This window comes from Geotrypetes seraphini, chromosome 1, assembly GCF_902459505.1.
Source record: "Geotrypetes seraphini chromosome 1, aGeoSer1.1, whole genome shotgun sequence".
Classification (NCBI taxonomy): Eukaryota; Metazoa; Chordata; class Amphibia; order Gymnophiona; family Dermophiidae; genus Geotrypetes; species Geotrypetes seraphini.
Genome location: NC_047084.1, coordinates 443,440,720 through 443,465,514, shown reverse-complemented (window position 1 = coordinate 443,465,514; position 24,795 = coordinate 443,440,720). Strand labels below are relative to the sequence as shown.

Here is a 24,795-nt window from a genome sequence, read left to right as displayed (position 1 = left end):
AAGAACGGGACCACGAACAGATCGGAGAAGGTTATCATGCCGTTGTACCAGGCGATGGTACACCCCCACCTGGAATACTGTGTCCAGCACTGGTCGCTGTACATGAAGAAGGACCCAGTACTACTCGAGAGGGTCCAGAGAAGAGTGACTAAAATGGTTAATGTATGGAGGAGTTGCCATACAGTGAGAGATTAGAGAAACTGGCTCTCTTCTCCCTTGAAAAGAGGAGACTGAGATGGAACATGATCCAAACATTCAAGATAATGAAGGGAATAGTCTAAGTAGATAAAGACAGGTTGTTCATCCTCTCCAAGGTAGAGAGAATGAGAGGGCACTCTCTAAAGTTAAAAGGGGATAGATTCCGTACAAAAGTAAGGAAGTTCCTTCTTCACCCAGAGTAGTAGAAAACTGGAACGCTCTTCCGGAGGCTATTATAGGGGAAAACACCCTCCAGGGATTCAAGACAAAGTTAGACAAGTTCCTGCTGAACCAGAATGTACGCAGGTAAGGCTAGACTCACGGCACTGGTCTTTGACCTAAGGGCCACTGCGTGAGCGGACTGTTGGGCACGATAGACCACTGGTCTGACCCAGCAGCTCAATTCTTATGTTCTTAGCATCTTTTTGAATTCCATCACCTGTCTCGGAAGGACATCCAGGCATCAGCCACCTTTTCTATAAAAAAGAATTTCCTGAGATTACGTCTAAGTCTACCATAAATGCAAGGGGAGAATTTACAGAGTACTGTAAGTTATATGCTAAAATGCTAATTTAAGCTACTATTCTATTTCAAAATCATGGAGCCTAGATACTGTTACAGAATTAGAGCAGTGATCTGCATCTAGGCACCTAACTTGTAGTGCCCATTTAAATAATTGCCCTAATTATATGTTTTTAGATTTTATAAATTGTTTAGAAAAGAGATTTATGACTTGCGTCATATCTAGTTGGATTCTGGGTTAATCTTGAGAAGTTATTTTTTTTAAAAACCTTTACCATACATATGCTAAACCTTACTGCACTTCATATTAAATGGCATTTCAGGTACATGTAAAGGTTTTGATCTATTCAGAAGAAACATAGTTTGGGCTCCTTTTACCAAGGTGCACTAGGGCCTTAATGCGTGGAATAGCGTGCTAAATTGCCATGCGTGCTAGCCACTACCGCCTCCTTTTGAGCAGGCAGTAGATGTTCGACTAGTGCGCGCTAATCCGGTGCGTGCGATAAAACTGCTAGCACACCTTCGTAAAAGGAGCCCTTTGTATCCACATTTTCTTATATAAGACAATCCTCTCTGAATGTATTTATTAGTGGATTTTATGGTTTAAATTTGTCTTTTTTTGTGTTATTGTTATGTTATTATGTGGTTTTATTGCATATGTTTTATTGTACCTTGCACAAAACTGGTGGATATAGAGGGTTATACATTTTTTAAATAAATCGATAAATAAGCAAGTAAGCCTCCTGTAATAGCCTGAGTGGGTTTAGTGGGGTACGCATGTACATACACACACACACATACATACATGTTGCAACAGTCTTTCTCTAGTCAAGCATCATGGTCTGGTCCCAGCCAGACCCCAGAACAAAGTCCACATATACAGGCTTCCTCACAGCCTTCTGCTTCCCCGGCCTTCTCCTCAACCCATAGCTAAGGAAGTTCTAGCTTCACACACAGGCCTTTCACACTTATCAAAAGTCTTTAAATAGATAATAGACATTTCAACTTGCCAGTCTTTCTCACAATCACTTGAGGCCACTCTGTTCCCCTGGGCTTTCCTTCAGCTCACAGCTAGGAAAGATCTCTCCTTCTAGAGACCTCTTGATTCAGGGCCTTCCTGAACTACTCCACTCTAAGGCATATGAACTCCTCCTTGCCTGAGTCCCACCTCTGTGAGCTAGCATCCCCTGCTGTAGAATGGTGTAATCGCAGTATCAGTGATGGAGTACCCCTCACTCTCTCACACCTCCTTATTAGCAAGTATTCTCTTCAAAACTGCAGCAAGTAGACTTACACATGAAAGCACAGCTGACCATTCATTCTATTACCACATTAATGTGAAGACTTACCGAATGCAAGCTTTCATTTTCACGAAGACAAGCTTTTTGAAGCTCTGACTTCAGGGCTGCAATGTGCTTTTTATGTGATGTTATTTCTCTTTCCAGTGTAACAATTCTTGAACAGGTAAGTTGATAGACATCCATGAAACTTTTAATCATATTCTAAGGCAAAATAGAGATACAGAGAGAAAGTCAAATACTGAAATTTACTTTTAGTAAATCTAACCCTCTGTCTACTACCAGCACTTGCTAGTAACAAAACTGGAGGAATAAGGTTATACACAATATCATTTAAAATGTTTTATAAGGAAGAAAATAAGTATAATCCTTTTACAATGTTGGTTTTCTTTTTATTCCAGTGCATTATTATTAATGTAAAGAACAATAGCTTAGATTCACTAATTTAAAAAGTAGGAAAGCAATATCTTGGTATTGAACTCTGTCTCTTTCCTTTCAGCTTCACTGCTTTTGAACAATTAAGAATTTATATTCTGAGAAAAATATACAATTTGACTTTAAGAATATTAGTGCTGCACTTTAAAAGGAATAAAGCCCTAGATCAAATTGCTTGAAGTCACACTATCTTAGCACAATAATGAGTTCCTTGGACTTCCTGCATGCTTTTCCCTATCTTCCTTTTCTATCTGGCTCATGGAATTTGCTATTAGAAAATCTCATCAGACTAGCAATATAGCAAAGCTACTTACCTGTAGCAGGTGTTCTCAGAGGACAACAGGTATATATTCTCACATGTAGGTGATGTCATCCATGGAACCCAGTATGGACACATGCCAATTGCATTGTCACTTTAAATTTTAAGCACTGCTTAATTTCCTAAATTTAAATTTCATGTATCATATTTCAGTTGCTTCTTTTCACTGATGTGGGCTATGATTTCTTTGCATTTCATTTGTGTGAAATATGTATATTATAAATGCAAATTTAAAAAATTTAAGCACTGTCCATACCGCGCACGTATTGGTGCTTTCCCACCCAACATCAGCTCTTGGAACCTGTAGTTGAGTAACAAAGCTAAGAAGCCAACTAGGGAAGGTGGGCGGGTTGTGAGAATATATACCTGCTGTCCTTGGAGAATACCTGCTACAGGTATGTAACTTTGCTTTCTCCGAGAACAAGAAGGTATAATATTCTCACATGTGGAACTCCCAAGGTACCAGGATCATGCCTCCAGGAAAAGGGTTACAGTTAGGAAACATGAGCCTGGTGAAACTGAAAGAGTTGGAGGGAAAGTTGGCATTTAGGAAGAAAATAAATTTTGGAGAACTGCTTGCCGTTACCGATTGTCCCATCTGGAATGGTTCTCCAAACAGTAGTGGGAAGTGAAGGTATGGATGGAAGACCAAGTGACTGCTTTACAAATGTCCTCAATTAGTGTAAAGTGTAAATGGGCTACTTAAATCATCATAGCTCGAACTTTATGAACAGTGATGCAGCCTTCTAGCATCAGTCTAGTCTGAGTGTATGCAAAAGAGATACAATCCGCTAACCAAGTGGACATGGTCCGCTTGATAACAGGAACTCCAAGTCTATTAGGGTCGAACGACACAAAGAGTTGAGTGGTAGTTCTGTGAGGCTTGGTGTGATCCAAGTAGTAAGCAAAGGCACATTTACAGTCCAAAGTGTGGAGTGCTACTTCACCAGGATGAGAATACAGCCTTAAGAAGAAAACTGGTAGAATTATGGACTGGTTAAGATGAAATTCAGAGATGACTTTCGGGAGGAACTTCACATTTGTTCTGAAAACAACCCTATCATGGTAGAATCTTGTATAGGGTGGATCCAAGACCAGTGTCTGAAGTTCACTGACCCAGCATGTAGATATAAAGGCTATAAGGAAGACCACTTTCCAGGTAAGATGTTTGAATGGGGAGGAAAACATACTAACCAACATTTTAAATTTCATTCAAATAGTAATTTTATTGATTTATTTTTAATATTTATATACCACTTATATCCTAAGTGTTTTACCTTCGGGTACTCAAGCATTTTTCCCTATCTGGCCCAGTGTGTTCATACTCTATCTAATGTACCTGGAGCAATGGGACATTAAATGACTTGCCCAGGGTCACAAGGAGCAGCATGGGTTTGAACCCACAGCCTCAAGGTGCTGAGGCTGTTGCTTTAATCACTGCGCCAAACACTTAGTAGCCTAAATATTCTCATAATTTAAAAAGAAAGTGCATTGATTCTCCTCCCCCACCCCACCATTCCAAATGCTTTCTTACTAGATTACTTTTTTTTTTCCAAGGTATGTATAATTTTTAGAAGCTTTTCTGCTATACTTGACTTACAGGATTACATTTTTAACAGACAATTATATTAATGAAAGCTTCAAGCAAGGTCAGGGCTGTGTGTCAGTTATTTGACGGTTTGGTATAATTAATGTAACTCATAAGTTTGGTTTTTAAGATATTAAATGGTTTAGTATCAGGATATGTTGAATTTTCTCAAATCATAAGATCTTTACATTCTTCTGCTAAAATGTACACTTTAAAAAAGATGTTTGTCAACACTGTTCTCTCTAGCGCTTTTTAGCCGGGTGCCCGGCTGTCATCGTGGTCGCGAATCCTGCTGCTGCCGACGACGTCATTCAAACATTTTTTTAAACCCCTCTCGCCGGCTTGAGGATTCCTCAGTCTGATTCGGCACAGCCTGAAGTTCTGTGTTCGACTCCGGCCACAGAAAGTTAAAAAAAAGACAAAAAAACCCAAAAAACCAGGCGATTTTTCAAAACCTCCCCGTAACACTAGCCTGCAATTTGTATTTTGTGTGCGTATGCGATGGGCGGCTCCTGTTCACAATCAGGAAGAAGGGCCTGGAGAGGTAGAAAATTGCTTTGGGGAAACGCAGTGCCGGCATGCTTCCTGCCTTCCTGCTGCCGCTGTCATTTTCTATACCATGGACTAGTCTTATTGTAATTTGCCTGACAGCTGCAGTAGTGTTATCGAATCGATTCTCTTCTGCAGCCTCAGGGATTTTGCTAGGCCGCTCCACCTCCAATGATGCAACTTCCTTCTTCCTCGGAGGCCCCGAGGCTGCTGGAGGGAATTTACTCGATAAAGCTACGGCAGCAGTCAGGCCCCAAGGCTGCTGGAGGGAATTTACTCGCTAAAGCTATGGCAGCAGTCAGGCAAGTTACACTAGAGAGCCTGTTAATCAGGAGGGGGGAGTGGTGCCGATGGACCTGGGAGATAAGAGGGAGGGGTGCTGATAGAAGAAGAAGAAAAGAGGAGAGGAGGGAGTGGTGCTGCTAGTCCTGGGAGGTGAGTGGGTAAGGGAAAGGGAAGGGAGAGGAGCCCTGCTAGTCAGAGAGGAGAGGTGCTGCTGGCCCTGGGAGTGGAAAGGAGAGGTGCTGCAGCTAGTCAGTGGGGGAAACGGAAGTAGAGAGGAGGGGAGGGAGAAGTGCTGTTGGAGCTGAGTGGTGGAGGGAGGTGAGAGGGAGAGGTGCTGCTGGATTGGGAACAGAAGAGAATGCTGCTGGACTTAAAATGGAAGAGGGAAAGCTGCAGCAGGACTGAAGGGAGAGCAGTGGAGGAGGAAAGTGAGAAGAGATGGGGGAAGGGGGAAGAGAAATGCTGTTTCTGCTGCTGCACCCAACTGGGGAGAGAGAGGGAAGGAGGGAGAAGGAAGACCAGGAAGGGATAGGAAAGAGAGATGCCAAAACCATGGAAGGGAGGGAAAGGAAAGGCGATACTAGACCATGGGGGAGAGATGTCAGGGCATGGGGGTGGAAGGATAGATGCCAGACCAGGGGAAAGGAAGGAAGGAGGGAGGGAGAGAAAGGAAGGAGAGGAGATGTTAGATAATAGAGGGGGAGGGGAGGGGGAGAGGAGAGAGATGCCAGGGCATGGGGGGAGGGAAGGGAAGGAGATAGAGATGAAAGACTATGGGGTGGAGTAAGAAGGAAGGAAGGAAAGTAGAAGAGAGAGATGCCAGAGCATAGGGGAGGGAGTGGAGACAGAAAAATGGAGAGGGGATGAAGTTGAAATGAATCATGTACAAAGGAGAGAAAGGGCACAGAATATACAGTTTATTGAAGGGACATAAAAATAGGGAAGATGCCGTATGGAAGAAAGAGAGGGCGGACACTAGATGAAAAGGGCAGAGAGAGGGTGGACAGTGGATGGAAGGGGCAGAGAGAGGGTGGACAGTAGATGGAAGGGATAGAGAGAGCAGAGGCTGGGTGGAAGAGGCAAAAATAGAAGGCAGATGTTGCATCAAAGGGAGAGAGGACAAACACTGTATAGAAAGAAAAGAGCGAAGAGAAGATGATTAAAGCAGAAACTACAAAAGGTAGAAAGATATATTTTGTTGCTTAACATAGAATCAAGTAGTATTGTAACTGTATTGATAAAACTTTATAAATAGGAAATGGAAATAAGGCTATTTCTTTTGGACTAAACCCCTTTCCTCAGGTCAGAACAGGATACCATAACAGTTGTATACTGTACTGTCTTGAAGAAAGATTTGGCCTCTGAAAGCTAACTGAAAAATGGATTAGTCCAATAAAATGGTATTTTCTTATTTCTTGTTATTTGTTTTATTTCTATTTTCTATTGTTATGTATCAGTTTTTTTTCAAATTTACATCTACTGTCTTTATATTTTGTATAGTATTAGGAGATATGTGTCACTGTTTCTGAGGTGTTGCATTACCGTATTTTCACGCATATAACGCACGCGTTATACGCGTTTTTACCTACCACGCATACCCCTCGCGCGTTATACGCGTGAGCGCGGTATACAAAATTTTTTTTACATAGTTCCCACCCCGCCCGACGCCCGATTCACCCCCCCCAGCAGGACCGCTCGCACCCCCACCCCGAACGACCGCTCGCACGCGCTCCCACCCGCACCCACGATCGGAGCAAGAGGGAGCCCAAGCCCTCTTGACCGTCCGACTCCCCAACTCCCCGACAATATCGGGCCAGGAGGGAGCCCAAACCCTCCTGGTCACGGCGACCCCCTATCCCCACCCCGCACTACATTACGGGCAGGAGGGATCCCAGGCCCTCTTGCCCTCGACGCAAACCCCCCTCCCTCCAACGACCGCCCTCCCAAGAACCTCCGACCGCCCCCCCAGCCGACCCGCGACCCCCCTGGCCGACCCCCCACGACACCCCCACCCCCCTTCCCCGTACCTTTGGTAGTTGGCCGGACAGACGGGAGCCAAACCCGCCTGTCCGGCAGGCAGCCAACGACGGAATGAGGCCGGATTGACCCATCCGTCCCAAAGCTCCGCCTACTGGTGGGGCCTAAGGCGCGTGGGCCAATCAGAATAGGCCCTGAAGCCTTAGGTTCCACCAGGGGGCGCGGCCTGAGGCACATGGGCCCAACCCGACCATGTGCCTCAGGCCGCGCCCCCAGGTGGGACCTAAGGCTCCAGGGCGTGTGAACGGAGAGTCGGGACAGTGCACGGAAAGTCAGGGCGGGTGAACGGAGAGTCGGGACAGTGCACGGAGAGGCGGGGCAGTGCACGGAAAGTCAGGGAGGGTGAACGGAGAGTCGGGACAGCGCACGGAGAGTCGGGGCGGGCGAAAGGACAGTCGGGCTACATGCGCGTTATACGCGTGAGCGCGGTATACAAAAGTTTTTGTACATAAAATCGTGGTTTCTGCGCGCTATACCCGTGTGCGCGTTTTACACGGGTGCGCGTTATCTGCGTGAAAATACGGTAGTTTAACTTTTGTCTACATATTTCTATTTTTAATTTGAGATTATTCCATATTGGGTGAAGGTGTTTCTCTGTTCTGTGTATATGAAAAGGACATGGTTTTCTGCTAGCAGTGGCGTACCTAGCATATGTGACACCCGGGGCCCATCATTTTTTGATACCCCCCTATCTATGTGAAAAATATGACTTTTAGTAACAATCCACATATCGCACAACAAGAGTGTACCTAGGAAAAGGCAGCATCTGAAACACTGGCCAAGTCAAAATGATCTACCAACAATAAAATTTTAAAAACACAAAGTACACTGTATGCAGAGAAAATGTTAATTATCATTTATATTCTGCGGGTTTTCAAAGAGGTCAAGGCAGATGACTTCCTCAGTAACAACTATACAAAAATAGACAAATATACCCCTCCCTTTTTACTAAACCGCAATAGCGGTTTTTAGTGCAGGGAGCTGCGCTGAATGCCCCATGCTGCTCTCAATGATCATAGGCTCCCTGTGCTAAAAACCGCTATTGCGGTTTAGTAAAAGGGGGCCATAATGCAAAATATAGACAGCATATATAAATTCTCAAAACGGACACATTTTGATCACTAAATTGAAAATAAAATCATTTTTCCTACCTTTGTTTGATAATTTCATCAGTCTTTGGTCGCACTTTATTCTTCTGACTGTGCATCCAATATTTCTTCCCTTCTTTCAGCTTCCTGTATGCTTCCTCTCCTCCAGACCTCATTCCCTCCCCCAACTTTTACTTTGTTTCATCCTGCCCCCTTCTTTCTTTCTCTCTCCATGCCCCCTTTCTTTCTGTAAGTCTGTCTTTCTCTCTCTCTCTCTGCCCCATTTCTTTCTTTGTTTCACCCTGCTCCCCCTTTCTTTTTCTCAAGTTTCAAGTTTATTTAATGTTTGATATAATCGCAATATCTAAATCCAATGCGATTTACAAAACTAAAAATATCAAAACAATTTCAACAAACATGGTATTAAAAACATTATGATTATAAAAATACTAAGAAAAAAAATGAGGGGAAAAAAAATAAAATTGGATTAAATACAATGTAAAAATAAAATAAAAGGGTGGGTAGGACATGAAAAGGTTGGGGACGGTACCAACTTGATTTCTATTTAACAGTATTCCTTGTCCAGATAAGTTCTAAGAAAAAGTAAAATGATTAAACCAGAAAAAGGTCAGATAAAAGCATCCCTAAATAGCCAGCTTTTTAGTAAGCCTTTGAATTTAGCGAGTAGTTTTTCATCTCTAATATTAAGAGGTAGGGAATTCCAGATTTGGGGAGCTGTAACAGAGAATATCTCCATGCCCCCTTTCTTTCTCTATGTCTGTCTCTCTCTCTCTCTCTCCATGCCCCATTTCTTTCTTTCACCCTGTCCCCTTTCTTTCTTTCTGGCTCTATGCCCTCCCCCATGCCACTGCCATTAGGAAACATGCTGCTGCCACTGCCGCCATCGGGAACAAACCGGCGCCGAGTTCTCCCTCTCTGCTTTTCTGCCCCGCAGGGTTGAACAACTCTCGCCGCCCAAGGTCAATTCTAACGTCGGAGAGGACGTTCCGAGCCAGCCAGGCAGCGATTGGCTGGCCCAGAATGTCCTCTCCGATGTCAGAATTGACATCGGGTGGCGAGAGTTGGTCGGCCCTGCGGGGCAGAAAAGCAGAGAGGGAGAACTCGGCGCCGACTTGTTCCCGATGGCGACAGTGGCAGCAGCATGTTTCCTAATGGCAGTGGCATGGGGGAGGGCATGGAGCCAGAAAGAAAGAAAGGGGACAGGGTGAAAGAAAGAAATGGGGCACGGAGAGAGAGAGAGAGACAAACATAGAGAAAGAAAGGGGGCATGGAGATCTTCTCTGTTACAGAAACACCAAAGCAAATATAAAAATTACTGAATTGAAACAAAACTTTGGCTTGGTTGATCTGTGGAGATGCACTTACCCTAAGGAGAACAACTATACTTTCTTTCCCTTACCACAATAGTTTTTCTTATATAGACTTTTTTCTCATATCATCCCCATTATTACTCCATATCCTCTGTGCAGATATTTATAGTAGAGCAATATCAGATCATTCTTTGATATCTTTATGTTTTGATAAAGTTCTTCAGAATAGGGCTAGACCTCCCTGGAGATTTAGTCCTGTCCTCCTTGAAGATGAAGTCTTTGTTTAATATACGTATTAAAGATAGAATTGACAGTTATTTTAATATGAACCCTATAAACAAGTTTGGCTGGATTCTTTTAAGGCCACTTTAAGAGAGCACCTCATTAGCAGGAAAGAATAGGGAATATAAATTTCTCACTGACACTGAGAATAACAGTAAAAATTTAGAATCTCAATACCTACTGAATAATAATAATAATAATAATTTTATTCTTATATACCACCATACCGAAAAAGTTCTAGGCGGTTCACAACAAGGTGAGCTAATACATGGGATACAGATAAAATACAAATTAGAATAATGGATTTAAAAACAGATAAAGACAGAAAGCAGTTACAATATAATGCAGAAAATACCGGCATGGCAGGGAAAGAAGTAATACATAGAACAGATAAAATACATCAAGTTGAATATAAGGAACTTGATTGAAAAAATAAAGCAGAATGCATTAAGATACCAGCCTATCAAAGAGTTGAGTCTTTAACAATGACCCATCAACATACTCTAATCTTCAATCCTTAAAATTTAAATATAACTCCATCTTGACAAGAGACGTAATTCAATTCATGCAATTACAAAACTCTAGATTTTATACTGAAATTAATAAAGGTAGTCACACATTAGCATACTATCTAAAAATAGAATGAATAGATCTAGAGTCTATGATTTGAGATAAAAGATATTGTACAGCAATTTCAGAATTATTATAAAATTCTATACTCTCTCTAAAGTAAACTTTTCCTTCTCTCTCTTCCAAAATTTCACCAAATATCTAATCCATTCAACAGTATCCCCTTCCCAGAATAATGATCTAGACAAAGACATATACTTTCAGGAAATCCTTAAAGTGATTAAATAACTTCCTAGAGGGAAGGCTCTGGGCAACGAAGGATTTACTATTGAATTTTATCAAGCCTTTTCTTATCTGCTGGTTCCTAGATTATGTTCTTTATTTCAAGCTCTGCTCAATGAACTCCTTTCTCGAGTCAACATTTATACCTAGACCTGAGAAAGATTATACTAGATTCAGCCTTCTTCTTAACAGGTTGTATACAGAAAGTGGTCACACAACCTGAAAAATCCATGAACATAATTGTGTCTGCATGCTTAGGGATTTGACATATTGGAAGATATTCAACATATCTGCTCTGGGCTTTGTTTCCTTCTCCAAGTTAAATAAATGGCTTCAGCAATTTCCCTGAAAATGTGGTGAAGGAGAGATCCTACAGTAGAGGCTTTGACTCTTGCATTTTCTGAGGAGGAGAGGAGGTCAACGGGCAACTTGTAAACTTCTCCTGATCAAACTAGTCTTCTGATCTAAAGGCAGTACCTCAGCAAGATTCAAATCGGCAGAAAGCTGCTTTGTAAGAGATAAGGCCTATGTAAAGATTCCTCTTGTTTGATGGGGCCTAGACTCTGTTGCAGAATGACAATGGTTGAAATGGCTGGTGTCTGTTGATACCGTGGTATCAGTACTATGTCTCCAGGCATCACTACGAATTGCAGTATGGTTATATTGCCCAAAACATCAGTGTCTATGCAATCCATGTTGATGCAACAATCCTCATCAGATTGTAGCTCAGCATCTCCTAGATCTTCCTTTACAACTCCTCATAAAGGACTACTGATACAAATGCAGGAGATAACGTGACAGCCTACTGGGCTCACTTGTGGTGTTACCAGTGGCTGTATTCCAAGCCCTCAAAATACTTGCAGAATTGATGGTGGCTGCCTCAAGCTCCTTGCTCCGAATACAGACATTTTCTTTCCTTCAGTCAACACTTAGCATTGGAATCCTTTATTGCTGGAGCTCACAAGCATCAAGCATGATTTCAATGATAGCTGGTCCTAATGGCCTCAATTGATGCATATAATTAAAAGGAGTCAGTGTCCCCTCAATAATGATGCATTCCAGTACAACAAATCCAAGAATTTTGTGGGTCCTCCAATATAAATACAGCTGGACCAGACATGGCCTAATCAAAGAGTTTTATTTCTGCTTTTGATAATACAGACTCTCTAATCTTCATTTTCTGACAAATAGTATGGCTATGGATGATGTGTTCAGTTCCCGAGACATGCTTGCCACTATTTATTGGTGAAGGCAACCAATCTCATCTCTTTGCACCATTTGCACTTTTTGATGTCACAGTCTTTTCTTTCTGGGACACTGGTCAAATACAGCTGAAGTGAAACCAAACAGAATGTTGAAAATTAGACTGTTCTATGTCAATGGATGTACTAATACTGGTACAGACCATGGTCATATTAAAAGTTATGAAAACTTATCATCAAAAAGACCTAATTAGAATCTTCTAAGAGGAAAAAATATCAAAACACATAACATTTCTGAAAAGGTATAGAAAAAGGTACTGTATCATAGACTGAACATGAGATTTGGGTTTCACAGTAAAAGAACTGAGGTGGCCCCACATATATAAGAACATAAGAAGTTGCCTCCGCTGAGGCAGACCAGAGGTCCATCTCATCCAGCGGTCCGCTCCCGCGACGGCCCCTCAGGCCTAATGCCTGAGCAGTGATCTCTGACTATTTCTATAGCTTACCTCTTACTCCTATCCCTATAACCTGCCTCTCCCCCTATCTGTACCCCTCAATCCCTTTGTCCTTCAGGAAAATATCCAAACCTTCTTTGAAGCCCTGTAACGTGTTTCTGCCTATCACAGCCTCCGGCAGTACGTTCCATGTGCAGTTCACCATTCAAGAAAACTTTGACAAGAGGAGATCCAAAATGGTGCATAACTGAAGAGCATGTACCAACCGCCTCTCTTGAGTTCCCAATGCTCAGACATACCTGCAGTTATGGGTAAGAGGAAGAGAATGGTGAAGGCACGTCTCCTGGCATCTAGCCAGATACCTCTAATGAAGCAAACAATGGTAGAACTTTCTTTTGGCAGATGGTTCCACACCATCTACCTCCACTGCTCAAATGCTGTCTGCTCAGACTAGCAGCAGAAGTGGGAATGGGGTTTCATTGAGACCTGAGAACCGCATGGTGCCTCTCCAATCCAGGAGTTTGCTGGAGGATGAACAGCAAGGGAGGAATTTGGGGGAGTTTCTGTCCTCCTCGATGCTGGCAAGGAGTCTTCCTTTGGCAGAGATTTCCCCCCTTCCCCCCCACCACACCCCCCCCCCCCAAGGTAATACATATTGAAAATCTTGACACCGTTGGAACTTTGATCATCTGTTACAGTGAGTGAATATTCCTCCTGGAGGTGTAGACAAGATTAATAAACTCCCTGTGATTACCTTAAAGGTATTCTGGGATGTGTACAAAATCTGAATTCCTCTTTTTTGAAAACTGTGGAGAAAATGGGGGTGAAATGAAAGTTTTTCTGAAAAGGTTGCATCTTAGTCCCAAGAGTTAGTTCAGCAGTCTGAAAAAACCATGTCTGGAATAGAAGGCTGGGGAAGTACAAAATCTTGGAGTGGCCTTGGTGAGAGATAAAAATAGGGTTCATAGGAAGATAGAAAACCAGTTAAGAAGGAATAACTTGTGTGTTTTTTTTAATTTTCCCAAGTCCCCTTTGTTATCTTCAGTCTTTACTCTACTAAGAAAGTTCTCAAGATTCCAGAAGACACTCTACTTCCAATTGTAAGAGCTTAGTATGCTCCTGTGAGATCTACAGGAGGCATTGAGACTTTGGGAAGAACTGGTCCATTAGTGGATTTAACTGTTTCTCTTGAATCCTCACTTGAGACAGTAACACAGAGATTGACTTTGATTGTTACTTTTTACTTGGAACTGGATCACAATATTATTTTGCATTTGTATTTCCGCAATATTAATCAGCAGTTTATAGATCAAATATATGTATATTTCCTGCCCTTTCTTGTGATATGCAGAAGCAGCATCAGGCATTTTTGCTCTTAGGCTAAGGGTAGCTGCTTTGGGAGCCAATATGTATTGAAATTTCCTTGTGTATGTATGATTTTCTTTGAAGGGGTGTCTTATAATTATTTGACCCTAAACAGTTAATAGAGTTTATTTCAGCTAAAAAGGAACTTGAAGCGACTGTGTAGTTTTCCTAGTGAATGGTTTTTATTGTTAGTAAGGTAGATTGAGGTAGGTAGGTAGAGTAATATGCTCTCAGAGGGGTTATTTTTTCTTTTCCCTTATTATCATAATATCGCCTTGTATCTTAGATCTTATTTCCTATTAAAATGTTTTATTTTTTCTTTTACATTGATTATTTTATCCCTTTTACAAAACCGTAGGGTGGTCTTTAGTGCCAGCCATAACCAGGGCCGCCATCAGGGCAGTACTACCAGTCCTGCATTCAGGGGCCCGGAGCTGACAGGGGGCTCGGGCTCCCCCAGGGTCCTAGGCCACAGTTCTTCAACTGCCGGTCCGCGGACCGGTGCCGGTCCCAGTGGCATACCTGGGGGGGGGGGGGGCGGTCCGCCCCAGATGCACAGGAGAGAGCTGGACGGAGGACCCACGGAGTTAAATACATCTCGAGCCGCGAGGCTCGTCTTCTGTTCCTACCTGCCCTGCTGCTCACATATAGCCGATCGGAGGTGTTCCCCGATGTCAGCGCTGACGTCGGAGGGAGGGCTTAAGCAAAGCCTGCCCTCCGATGTCAGCGCTAACGTCGGAGAATACTTCCGGTCGGCTATTTGTGCGCGGCAGGGCAGGCAGGAAACAGGAGACAAGCCTCTCGGCTCGAGCTCTGTTTTGCTGAGAAAGTTGCAAAGATGGGCTGGTAGGCAAACACGGAACACAAAAGGGGGGAGGGAGTGCGTTTTGGACACGAGGCATGCACTTGGGAGAGAGGAAGGGAGGGAAAGAGATGCTGAGGTGGGGGAGGGAATGGGTTTTTTGGATACAGAAGGCATGGACTTGGGAGAGAAGAAGGGAGGGAAAGAGATGCTGAGGTGGGGGAGGGAATGGGTTTTTGGACACAGAAGGCATGGACTTGGGAGAGAAGAAGGGAGGGAAAGAGATGCTGAGGTGGGGGAGGGAATGGGTTTTTGGACACAGAAGGCATGGACTTGGGAGAGAGGAAGGGAGGGAAAGAGATGCTGAGGTGGGGGATGGAATGGGTTTTTGGACACAGAAGGCATGGACTTGGGAGAGAGGAAGGGAGGGAAAGAGATGGTGAGGTGGGGGAGGGAATGGGTTTTTGGACACAGAAGGCATGGACTTGGGAGAGAGGAAGGGAGGGAAAGAGATGCTGAGGTGGGGGATGGAATGGGTTTTTGGACACAGAAGGCATGGACTTGGGAGAGAAGAAGGGAGGGAAAGAGATGCTGAGGTGGGGGAGGGAATGTGTTTTTGGACACAGAAGGCATGGACTTGGAAGAGAGGAAGGGAGGGAAAGAGATGGTTGTGTACACGGGGAATAGAAGAAAGGAGGGAGGGAGTGAGGTACAGATAGTGGCATACCAAGGTGGGGGAGGGGGGCGGTCCACCCCACCCCGCCCCGGGTTTACGTCCCAAGGAGGTACACAGCTGGCCACCCTCCAGTGTTCTCTCTAGGCCGGCAAACTTCAGCTCTTTAGCCACTTGAGTGCCACCGCCGCCATCGGGAACAGGCCGGCGCCAAGTTCTCCCTGCTTTTCCCTGTGGGGCCGACCAACTCTTGCCACTCGCGTCAATTCTGACGTTGGAGAGGACGTTCTGGGCCAGCCAATCGCTGCCTGACTGGCCTAGAACGTCCTCTCCGACATTAGAATTCACGTCGGGTGGCGAGAGTTGGTTGGCCCCGCGGGGAAGAGAAGCAGGGCGAACTCGGCGCCAGCCTGTTCCCGATGGCGGCAGTGGTAGCCTATTCCCCAGTGGCGGTGGCAGCATTTTCCCAATGGTGGTGGCATAGGGGAGGGAAGGGAGAAAGAAAGAAAGGGGGGACAGGAAGCCAGAAAGAAAGAAAGGGGGCAGGGTGAAACAAAGAAAAATGGGGCACGGAAAGAGAGAGAAAGACAGACATACAGAACGAAAGAGGGTGTGGAGAGAGAAAGAAAGAAGGGGGCAGGGTGAGAGAGAGAGAAAACCAGACATACAGAAAGAAAGGGGGTATGGAGAGAGAGAAAAAGAAAGAAAGGGCAGGGTGAAACAAAGAAAAAGTTTGGGGAGGGAATGAGGTCTGGAGGAGAGGAAGCATACAGGAGGCTGAAAGAAGGGAAGAAATATTGGATGCACAGTCAGAAGAATAAAGTGCAACCAGAGACTGATGAAATTACCAAAAGTAGGAAAAATGATTTTATTTTCAATTTAGTGATCAAAATGTGTCTGCTTTGAGAATTTATATATGCTGTCTATATTTTGCGCTATGGCCCCCTTTTACCAAACCGCAATAGCGTTTTTTAGCGCAGGGAGCCTATGAGCGTTGAAAGCAGCGTGGGGCATTCAGCGCAGCTCCCTGCGCTAAAAACCGCTATCGCGTTTTAGTAAAAAGGGAGGGGGAATATTTGTCTATTTTTGTATAGTTGTTACTGAGGTGACTTTGCATAAAGTCATCTGCCTTGACCTCTTTGAAAACCCGCGGAATATAAATGATAATTAACATTTTCTCTGCATACAGCGTGCTTTGTGTTTTTAAAATTTTATTGTTGGTAGATCATTTTTACTTGGCCACAAAGGTAAGGGGGAGGGAGGGAGGGGAGCTGCTAAAAGACATCTAGTAATCCTTGCAGGCTTGACTGTGCAGGGAATTATTTTTGTAAAATCATGTTTTGTTATGTGACTGGCATTATTTAGACTTTAATTTCTATGAATGAATAGAATGAAAATGATATAAATTACTTGCTTGTTTTTATGTGCATGTGCTGAAGGAAAGTGGAGAGAGAGTGGGCTGAGGACGCTGAAGGGAAATGGGGAAGAGAGAGTGGGAAGAAGACGCTGATTTATAAATTGACAATTGTACAGAATATTGTTTCTTTTTTATATTCATCCATAGCTGCATGTTAATGATGTGCTCATATGCACTTATTTATCATCATAACATATACATCATCATTAACATGCAGCTGTGGATGTGTAAGGACAGGCTGAGGAGGATGGATGGGAAGGAAGGAAGGTGCACATATCAACATATCGTACATTTTTAACATGCATGATGCAGCTATAGGCAAGCTGAGGAGGATGGGATCATACAGATGTGTTTGTTCAGGTATGCGCTCTGATGTGTAGTTTTTTCTGATATATTTATTAAGCTTACAGTATTTATAAAAACACATTTAATACTTGTTACAAAAAATATTGTGCAATTGTGATCTACTTCTGGCCTACAAAAGTCAAAAGAAATCCTTAACTGAGATTTTACATTCAAAAGTGAATTATAGCTACTAGCACTATTATTTATTAGTTATTTATTATGCAGATGTTTGTTAGTTTGTTATTAGTTCAGTATTAGACATATGTTAGTTTAGAATAGATAGGTATAGTTTAGTTTAGTTTAGGTTAAGTTAGGGCCCTGCTGAAAGAGGGCCCTAACGTGGTTGCAGGCTTACAAATCTTTTGGTCAAAGAGTGCGGCGACAGAGAAAAGTATGTGTGTATTCGGCCCATGGAAGAAGGGGGGGTCGGGGGGAAGGGGTGCGTGGGGGGCCCAATAGGATTGCTCAGTAAGGGGCCCAGAAATTTCTGATGGCGGCCCTGGTGGTAACACCACTGACGCTCATAGGAATTCTATGAGCATCGGAGCTGTTACTGCCGCAGCCAGCACTAAAATACGCAATACGGTTTTGTAAAAGTGTGTGTGTGTGGGGGGGGGGGGTTATTTGTTGACTTTTTTTTTTATCATGGATGTATTGAAGTAATAGAAAAAAAAAAACCTGACAACTTACCCTCTCCTTTTACTAAGCCACAGTAGAGGTTTCTACCATGGCCCAGAGTGCTAAATGCTCTGATACTCATAGAATTCCTTTGAACTTTGGAGCATTTAGTGCTCCAGGCTGCGGTAGAAACCTCTACCACTGCTTAGTAAAAGAGAACCTAAGAGAGATTTTGTTTACTTTTCTTTTTTGACAACTAATTGGAGATCAGCGAGCATGGACACTGTGTTTGTCATAGAAACATAATGGCAGATAAAGGCCAAATGGCCCATCTAGTCTGCTCATCCGCAGTAACCATGATCTCAATTGTTTCTTTTTTACATGTGAAACCTATTCAGAGAAAATTCTAAAGTCCCCTGATGCAGGCCTTGGGTCGAATACTGTCAGTGTCGGGTCTCTGCCAATAAAGAATATTTAGTCCAAGTTCTGTCAGCTTGTACACTATTTTGGTGTTATTTGTTGATCCCTTTCTTAATGTTATTTACTTTTTTATGACACAGGATCCATCAGATATGGTTAACCATTTATAAGAGCTATATTTATAGATTTATGTACAGTACCTGTATATTAGTATGATTTTATACTAGTAATACATTTTAAACTGTAAATAATATTTGCTAATATTTTTGAAGATGCAATATAGATTATGGTTCATTGCAATATTATTGTATAATTATTAAAGGGTCCTTATTGCAACTTGAAATGGCTTACAATGGGACGCACTGAGGTGTCCTATGGTAATTTTATACACTGTACACATGCACACCATGCACTAAAAAATATTACATTTTTGTTTTGTTTGATTTTTCCAGATCATGTACCGTATTTTCACGCATATAACGCGCGCGTTATACGCGTTTTTACCTACCGCGCATACCCCTCGCGCGTTATATGCGTGAGCGCGGTATACGAAAGTTTTCAAACATAGTTCCCACCCCGCCCGACGCCCGATTCACCCCCCCAGCAGGACCACTCGCACCCCCACCCCGAACGACCACTCGCACGCGCTCCCACCCGCACCCGCATCCACGATCGGAGCAAGAGGGAGCCCAAGCCCTCTTGCCCGGCCGACTCCCCGACGTCCGATACATCCCCCCCCCCCGGCAGGACCACTCGCACCCCCACCCCGAAGGACCGCCGACTTCCCGACAATATCGGGCCAGAAGGGAGCCCAAACCCTCCTGGCCACGGCGACCCCCTAACCCCACCCCGCCCTACATTACGGGCAGGAGGGATCCCAGGCCCTCCTGCCCTCGACGCAAACCCCCCCCCCCCCCAACGCCCGTCCCCCCCCCCAAGAACCTCCGACCGTCCCCCCAGCCGACCCGCGACCCCCCTGGCCGACCCCCACGACCCCCCCACCCCCCTTCCCCGTACCTTTGGAAGTTGGCCGGACAGACGGGAGCCAAACCCGCCTGTCCGGCAGGCAGCCAACGAAGGAATGAGGCCGGATTGGCCCATCCGTCCTAAAGCTCCGCCTACTGGTGGGGCCTAAGGCGCGTGGGCCAATCAGAATAGGCCCTGGAGCCTTAGGTCCCACCTGGGCCCAACCCGACCATGTGCCTCAGGCCGCGCCCCCAGGTGGGACCTAAGGCTCCAGGGCCTATTCTGATTGGCCCACGCGCCTTAGGCCCCACCAGTAGGCGGAGCTTTAGGACGGATGGGCCAATCCGGCCTCATTCCTTCGTTGGCTGCCTGCCGGACAGGCGGGTTTGGCTCCCGTCTGTCCGGCCAACTACCAAAGGTACGGGGAAGGGGGGTGGGGGGTCGTGGGGGTCGCCAGGGGGGTCGCGGGTCGGCTGGGGGAGCGGTCGGAGGTTCTTGGGGGGGGGCGGTCGTTGGGGGGGAGGGGGGTTTGCGTCGAGGGCAGGAGGGCCTGGGATCCCTCCTGCCCGTAATGTAGTGCGGGGTGGGGTTAGAGGGTCGCCGTGGCCAGGAGGGTTTGGGCTCCCTTCTGGCCCAACTACCAAAGGTACGGGGAAGGGGGGTGGGGAGGTCGTGGGGGTCGCTAGGGGGGGTCGCGGGTCGGCTGGGGGGGCGGGCGGAGGTTCTTGGGGGGGGGGGGCGGTCGTTGGGGGGGGGGGGGTTTGCGTCGAGGGCAGGAGGGCCTGGGATCCCTCCTGCCCGTAATGTAGTGCGGGGTGGGGTTAGGGGGTCGCCGTGGCCAGGAGGATTTGGGCTCCCTCCTGGCCCGATATTGTTGGGGAGTCGGCGGTCCTTCGGGGGGAGGGATGTATCGGACGTCGGGGGGGGGCATCAGGCTTTCAGGATGGGGACAGACCTTCAAGGGGGGACAGTGCACGGAAGTCAGGGGGGGTGAACGGAGAGTCGGGACAGCGCACGGAGAGGCGGGGCAGTGCACGGAAGTCAGGGGGGGGTGAACGGAGAGTCGGGACAGTGCACGGAGAGGCGGGGCAGTGCACGGAAGTCAGGGGGGGTGAACGGAGAGTCGGGACAGCGCACGGAAATTCAGGGCAGTGCACGGAAGTCAGGGGGGGGTGAACGGAGAGTCGGGACAGCGCACGGAAAGTCGGGGCAGTGCACGGAAGTCAGGGGGGGGTGAACGGAGAGTCGGGACAGCGCACGGAGAGGCGGGGCAGTGCACGGAAGTCAGGGGGGTGAACGGAGAGTCGGGCAGCATGCGTGGTATAATCGTGAGCGCGTTATACCAAAGTTTTTGTGCTTATCATCGTGATTTCTGCGCGCTATACACGTGTGCGCGTTTTATACGGGTGCGTGTTATTTGCGTGAAAATACGGTATATCAGATTTGGGAGATATATCTAATATAATAAAATGCTAGGCCGCGCATGCGCACTCAAAAGTCGTGTTCCCTGATCCATCGCGGAAACACGAGTGCGCATGCGCGGCCCCGGCTGCGGCGGCGGCTTTCAAATAAAAAAAAAGTTATACAGCTGCGGTGGCCTTCCTCACCCCCGGCTCTCAATGCGCGCTTCTCTGATCTCCGTTCCTCCTTTGCCACCCACCCCCTTCTCTTCCCGTGGGCCCGAATGGCGATTCCAGCGGCGTGTGCATCGGTCTTCGCGCGCTGCTTCGGGCCCTTCTGCTGCCCTGGTTTGCTCTGCCGCGTCTCTAATGATGTCATCGGGGACGTACCGGAGTGAGTCGGGGCGGTGGAGGGGCCCGGGGCGGCGTGTGGAGACTGATGCAGGCGCTGCTGGAATCATCACATTTGTAGTCCGGACCGCCAGAAGGGAAAGGGGGGGGGGGGGTAGAGGAAACGCTAATGCTGCTGCACAGGGAACTGGTGGGGGGGGAAATGGAGGGGGAGGGAATGCTGCTTTGGACAGACAGACAGAGAGAGGAAGGGAAACACAAAGAAAAGAAGAAAGACACAGGGGCAGGGAGATACACAGAAAGACAGACAGGCAAAGGAGGCCAGGTACAGAGACAGACAGAAAGGACAGCGGGAGCCACGTCAGGAGGGGTGCAGGATGCGGCAGTGGGAACTTTTCCAATGGGTGCAACTGGGCGGCTGTCAGGACCTCTGATCAGGGGCAGAGCAAAGTAAGAGTATCAAAGGGATAAGAAGGAGGAGGGGGGGATAAAAAAGGAAGGGATGCCTACTGCTGGACAGGGGGAGAAGGAAAGAGATTCTGATGGACAGGGAGGGTGAAGAAAAAGGAACAGAGGACTAATGTTGGACAGGGGGAGAAGGAAAGAGGTGCTGCTGGACAGGGGGGAGGTAAAACAAAGGAAGAAGGGCTGCTGCTGCATAAGGAGAGCTGTGAAGGGGTGGTGGTGGACACAGGGGAGGTAAAAGGAAGGGAAAATGGACAGGGGGAGCAGGCAAGGGGTGGTGATGGACAGCCAAGGAAAAAGAAAGGCAGAAAGAAAGAAAGCGGCTAAGGAGAGAGAGAGAAAGAAATAAAGACAGACACACACATATATGTTCTAGCACCCGTTAATGTAACGGGCTTAAAGACTAGTATATATATATATTGGTTGTCCATAAGTACATATGTGGGAGGGCACTAAAACAACTTTATAAAATTATTCCCATTATGGGCCAAGATTTTTATGAAATCTGAACTCTAATCCATTAACTCATCTTGTTTGATACATACTTATTACAACTTTAAGAAAATGATAAAGACTCATTTCTTCTCTTCACACCTGTAGCTTGAAATGCTTTATCTCTTCTATCTATATCTCATTGTTCATGGTGACAGACTAGAACTCTTATTATAAACCACATTGAATCCTTGTCAAAATTTGTGGAATATAAAAAAATGTATGGTATGGTAAAGTTTATTTAGAATAAATATTCTCTAAAATATTTTATATAAACATGTTCATATTTTATGAAACTATAGTATTAATTATTTTTGCACCAACAAATGCAACTTCCTTAAAGCAGGACCTATTTTTATATATAGTTGATAATTTGGTTTTTATTCCTTCTTGTTCTCAAACATTTTTTGACTATTTTTAATTCATTTTCCCTTCCAGCTTTCTCCTGCTTTTTTTGTATCTCAGTTAAAATACCTATCTGGACTAATGTTTTGTTTACAGGGTAGCAAAAGTTTGCCTTATATACATTCCATTCAATTGAATGTGCTTGTCAAAGGTACACTGTAGTTATGGATATTGTGGAATAATTGCATATATTGCATCTTCTCTTTAGTTTCCCACACTTTTTACTTCTTTTTTTCCCAGCATTCTATGTAATCTGATCACATAACACTCTTGTGTAATCCACAATATAGTATTGTTCAAAGTATCTTCTACAACCCAGTATAAGACATATTCACAATTAAGACATTTCTAATTAATCTAATCTTCCATTTGTGAGTCGCACATACCTATACAGGCTCAAGAAAACATATCAAAGAGGAAGGGGAAAGTAGTAGGGAAAGGGGCATGGAGAAGCAAGAGGAGGGACCTAGAAGTAGGGGGTGCTATACAGAAACTAAGACAGTGGTGTCTAAGAGGTGAGTCTTCAGATTTTTTTCTAACCCCAATTCTGCCAGATCCACCCAAAAACAGAAACTTTTCTTTCCCTCTCTAAAAGGTGTTTCACTTGTAGGAAAACTAGGTTCTTCCCTCCCTTTCAGAATCACTCAGCTCTGGAACAACCTTACCTCCCCTCTTAGGAATCTGAGCTCCCTCCAACTCTTCCGTAAACATCTGAAAACCTGGTTATTCTCAAAAATGTAACTCCTCCTCCCTCTCTGGTTATTCTAGTCCTCTAAATTTTCTCTTCATTTTGCCTCTTCCCTCCACTGGAGTTCCTTTCTACTCTAACTCTTGTTAACCGTGTCGAGCTTTACAAATGTAGAGATGATGCGGTATACAAACCTAAGGTTTAGATTAGATTAGATTAGATTTATCTTTTCATGGTTGTGGTTTGTTAGGGGGTGGGTATGGAGAGAGGATGATCCAATGCTAATCAGTTAGTGTGCCAGATTAGCATGCGAGTCCTTATTACCAACAAATCTTTTTTAATGACCATGCACTAATGGTAACATTAGCACATGTAGTAATTACTTCAGCTTATACAGTAATATTCTAGTAGATAGTAAATAAGTTAAGGAATCTTGGAACTTCAGAGGTGACACTCATAGGACCAGATTAGGTTGTGAGTGAACTTCCACTATTTCTCTTCACTAGTTCCATTTGTTTTGTTATTTTTCTCTTATTTTTTGTATTTTATTTTTCAAAGTGCATTAAAGTGCATAAATAATGTAATATTTTCAAAAGATATTGCATGGTTTCCACAGTAGTATATAAATATTTAAAACTTTAAGGGCTCCTTTTACTAAGGTCAGTTTTTTCCGGGGTCCTTTTATAAAAAAATTGAATAGTATACTGATAAAATTTATTTGGCTGGGTAAAACTGCAAGAATTGCTTTAGTATCTTTACAAAAACCAATTACGGTGGGTGGAATAAATTTTCCTAATTTTTATAGGTACCATCAATCCTATATTATGCATCAGGGTATGCATTGGATCCTCCCAGAGCTCATGGAAAATATCCCAGATTGGTCATGTTTGGAATGCCAACTCCTGTCTCCACTGAGATTGAGTCATGTGTTAAGTATTAAGATGCCTAGGTTACATAAGGACAATAGAATATTAGTAGATACATAGAAAACCCTAAAATGTGTGAATAATTTAACACCTATTCCAGTTCATAAATCAACATATCAGATCCTATGGCTGATCTCCAAGATTCAAAGTGGCGGATTTAAGGTCATCTGGAAGTATTGGATGAAGGCAGGTATATGTACTTTGGAAGATGTTATTTCTAATGGTAAGCTGATTGATTTTTCACAATTGCAACACAAATTTGGTCTTAATAAATCACAAAATTATATAGATGGTTGCAATTGAAGCAGACCATCCAGGAGGGGTTCACTGAATGGAAAAATCTTAGTAATCAGTATAGTTTGCCGTTCTTATGTTTTCAGGTGGACTTCCTGGGACACCAGGCCGCTCAGTGGTATAAATTAATATCTGGATTTTTGAATAAAAAACCAAAAACTGGTCTTCGTGACATTTGGAGCATTGAGATTAAGCATCAAATTACTGCGTCTCAATGGCCACAAATTTGGGCTTGGAGGATGAAATGTACGGTGTCTGCATCTGTTGCATAGAGCATTTTGGACCCCAGTTCATTTACAGATGTTAGATAGCTCTAAGTCTAATAGATGCTGGCACTGTCATCTCAAAGCTGGGACATAAGATCATTTGCTATTCTATTGTCCATTGATACTTGAATTTTGGAATTCAATTTGGAGTTAAATAAATAGCTTGTTGGAAAATCCGATGGCATTATCGTATGATATGGTGTTATTTGGTATATCAATGAGAGCAAAAAGCCAAATATCTTTTAATAATAATAAGCTATTACTTATTATGACAGGGGTTGCCATACAGCATATTATGAAAAATTGGGATCGTCTGAATTATAGCTTTTGGTGGAATTCTCTATGTCACATATTTAAAATGGAACAGGTAATTGCCATACAGCAGGGGAATTTTAAGAAATTTCAGGATATTTGGGAGCCATTAACAAAATGCTATAATGAATGAAGATCATTTTTTC

General features: G+C 44.4%; 1 protein-coding gene across 4 annotated transcripts in view; it reads right to left on the bottom strand.

Annotated features, from left to right (window-relative positions):
- The window catches only part of CCDC171 (coiled-coil domain containing 171), a 608,461-nt gene that overhangs the window by 103,466 nt on the left and 480,200 nt on the right, over window positions 1-24,795 (bottom strand). For all 4 annotated transcript variants that reach the window (XM_033920389.1, XM_033920380.1, XM_033920408.1 and 1 more), the window contains exon 24: window positions 2,070-2,222. In XM_033920389.1, the coding sequence (XP_033776280.1) occupies window positions 2,070-2,222 (153 nt within the window). The remainder of the gene's footprint in view (window positions 1-2,069; window positions 2,223-24,795) is intronic.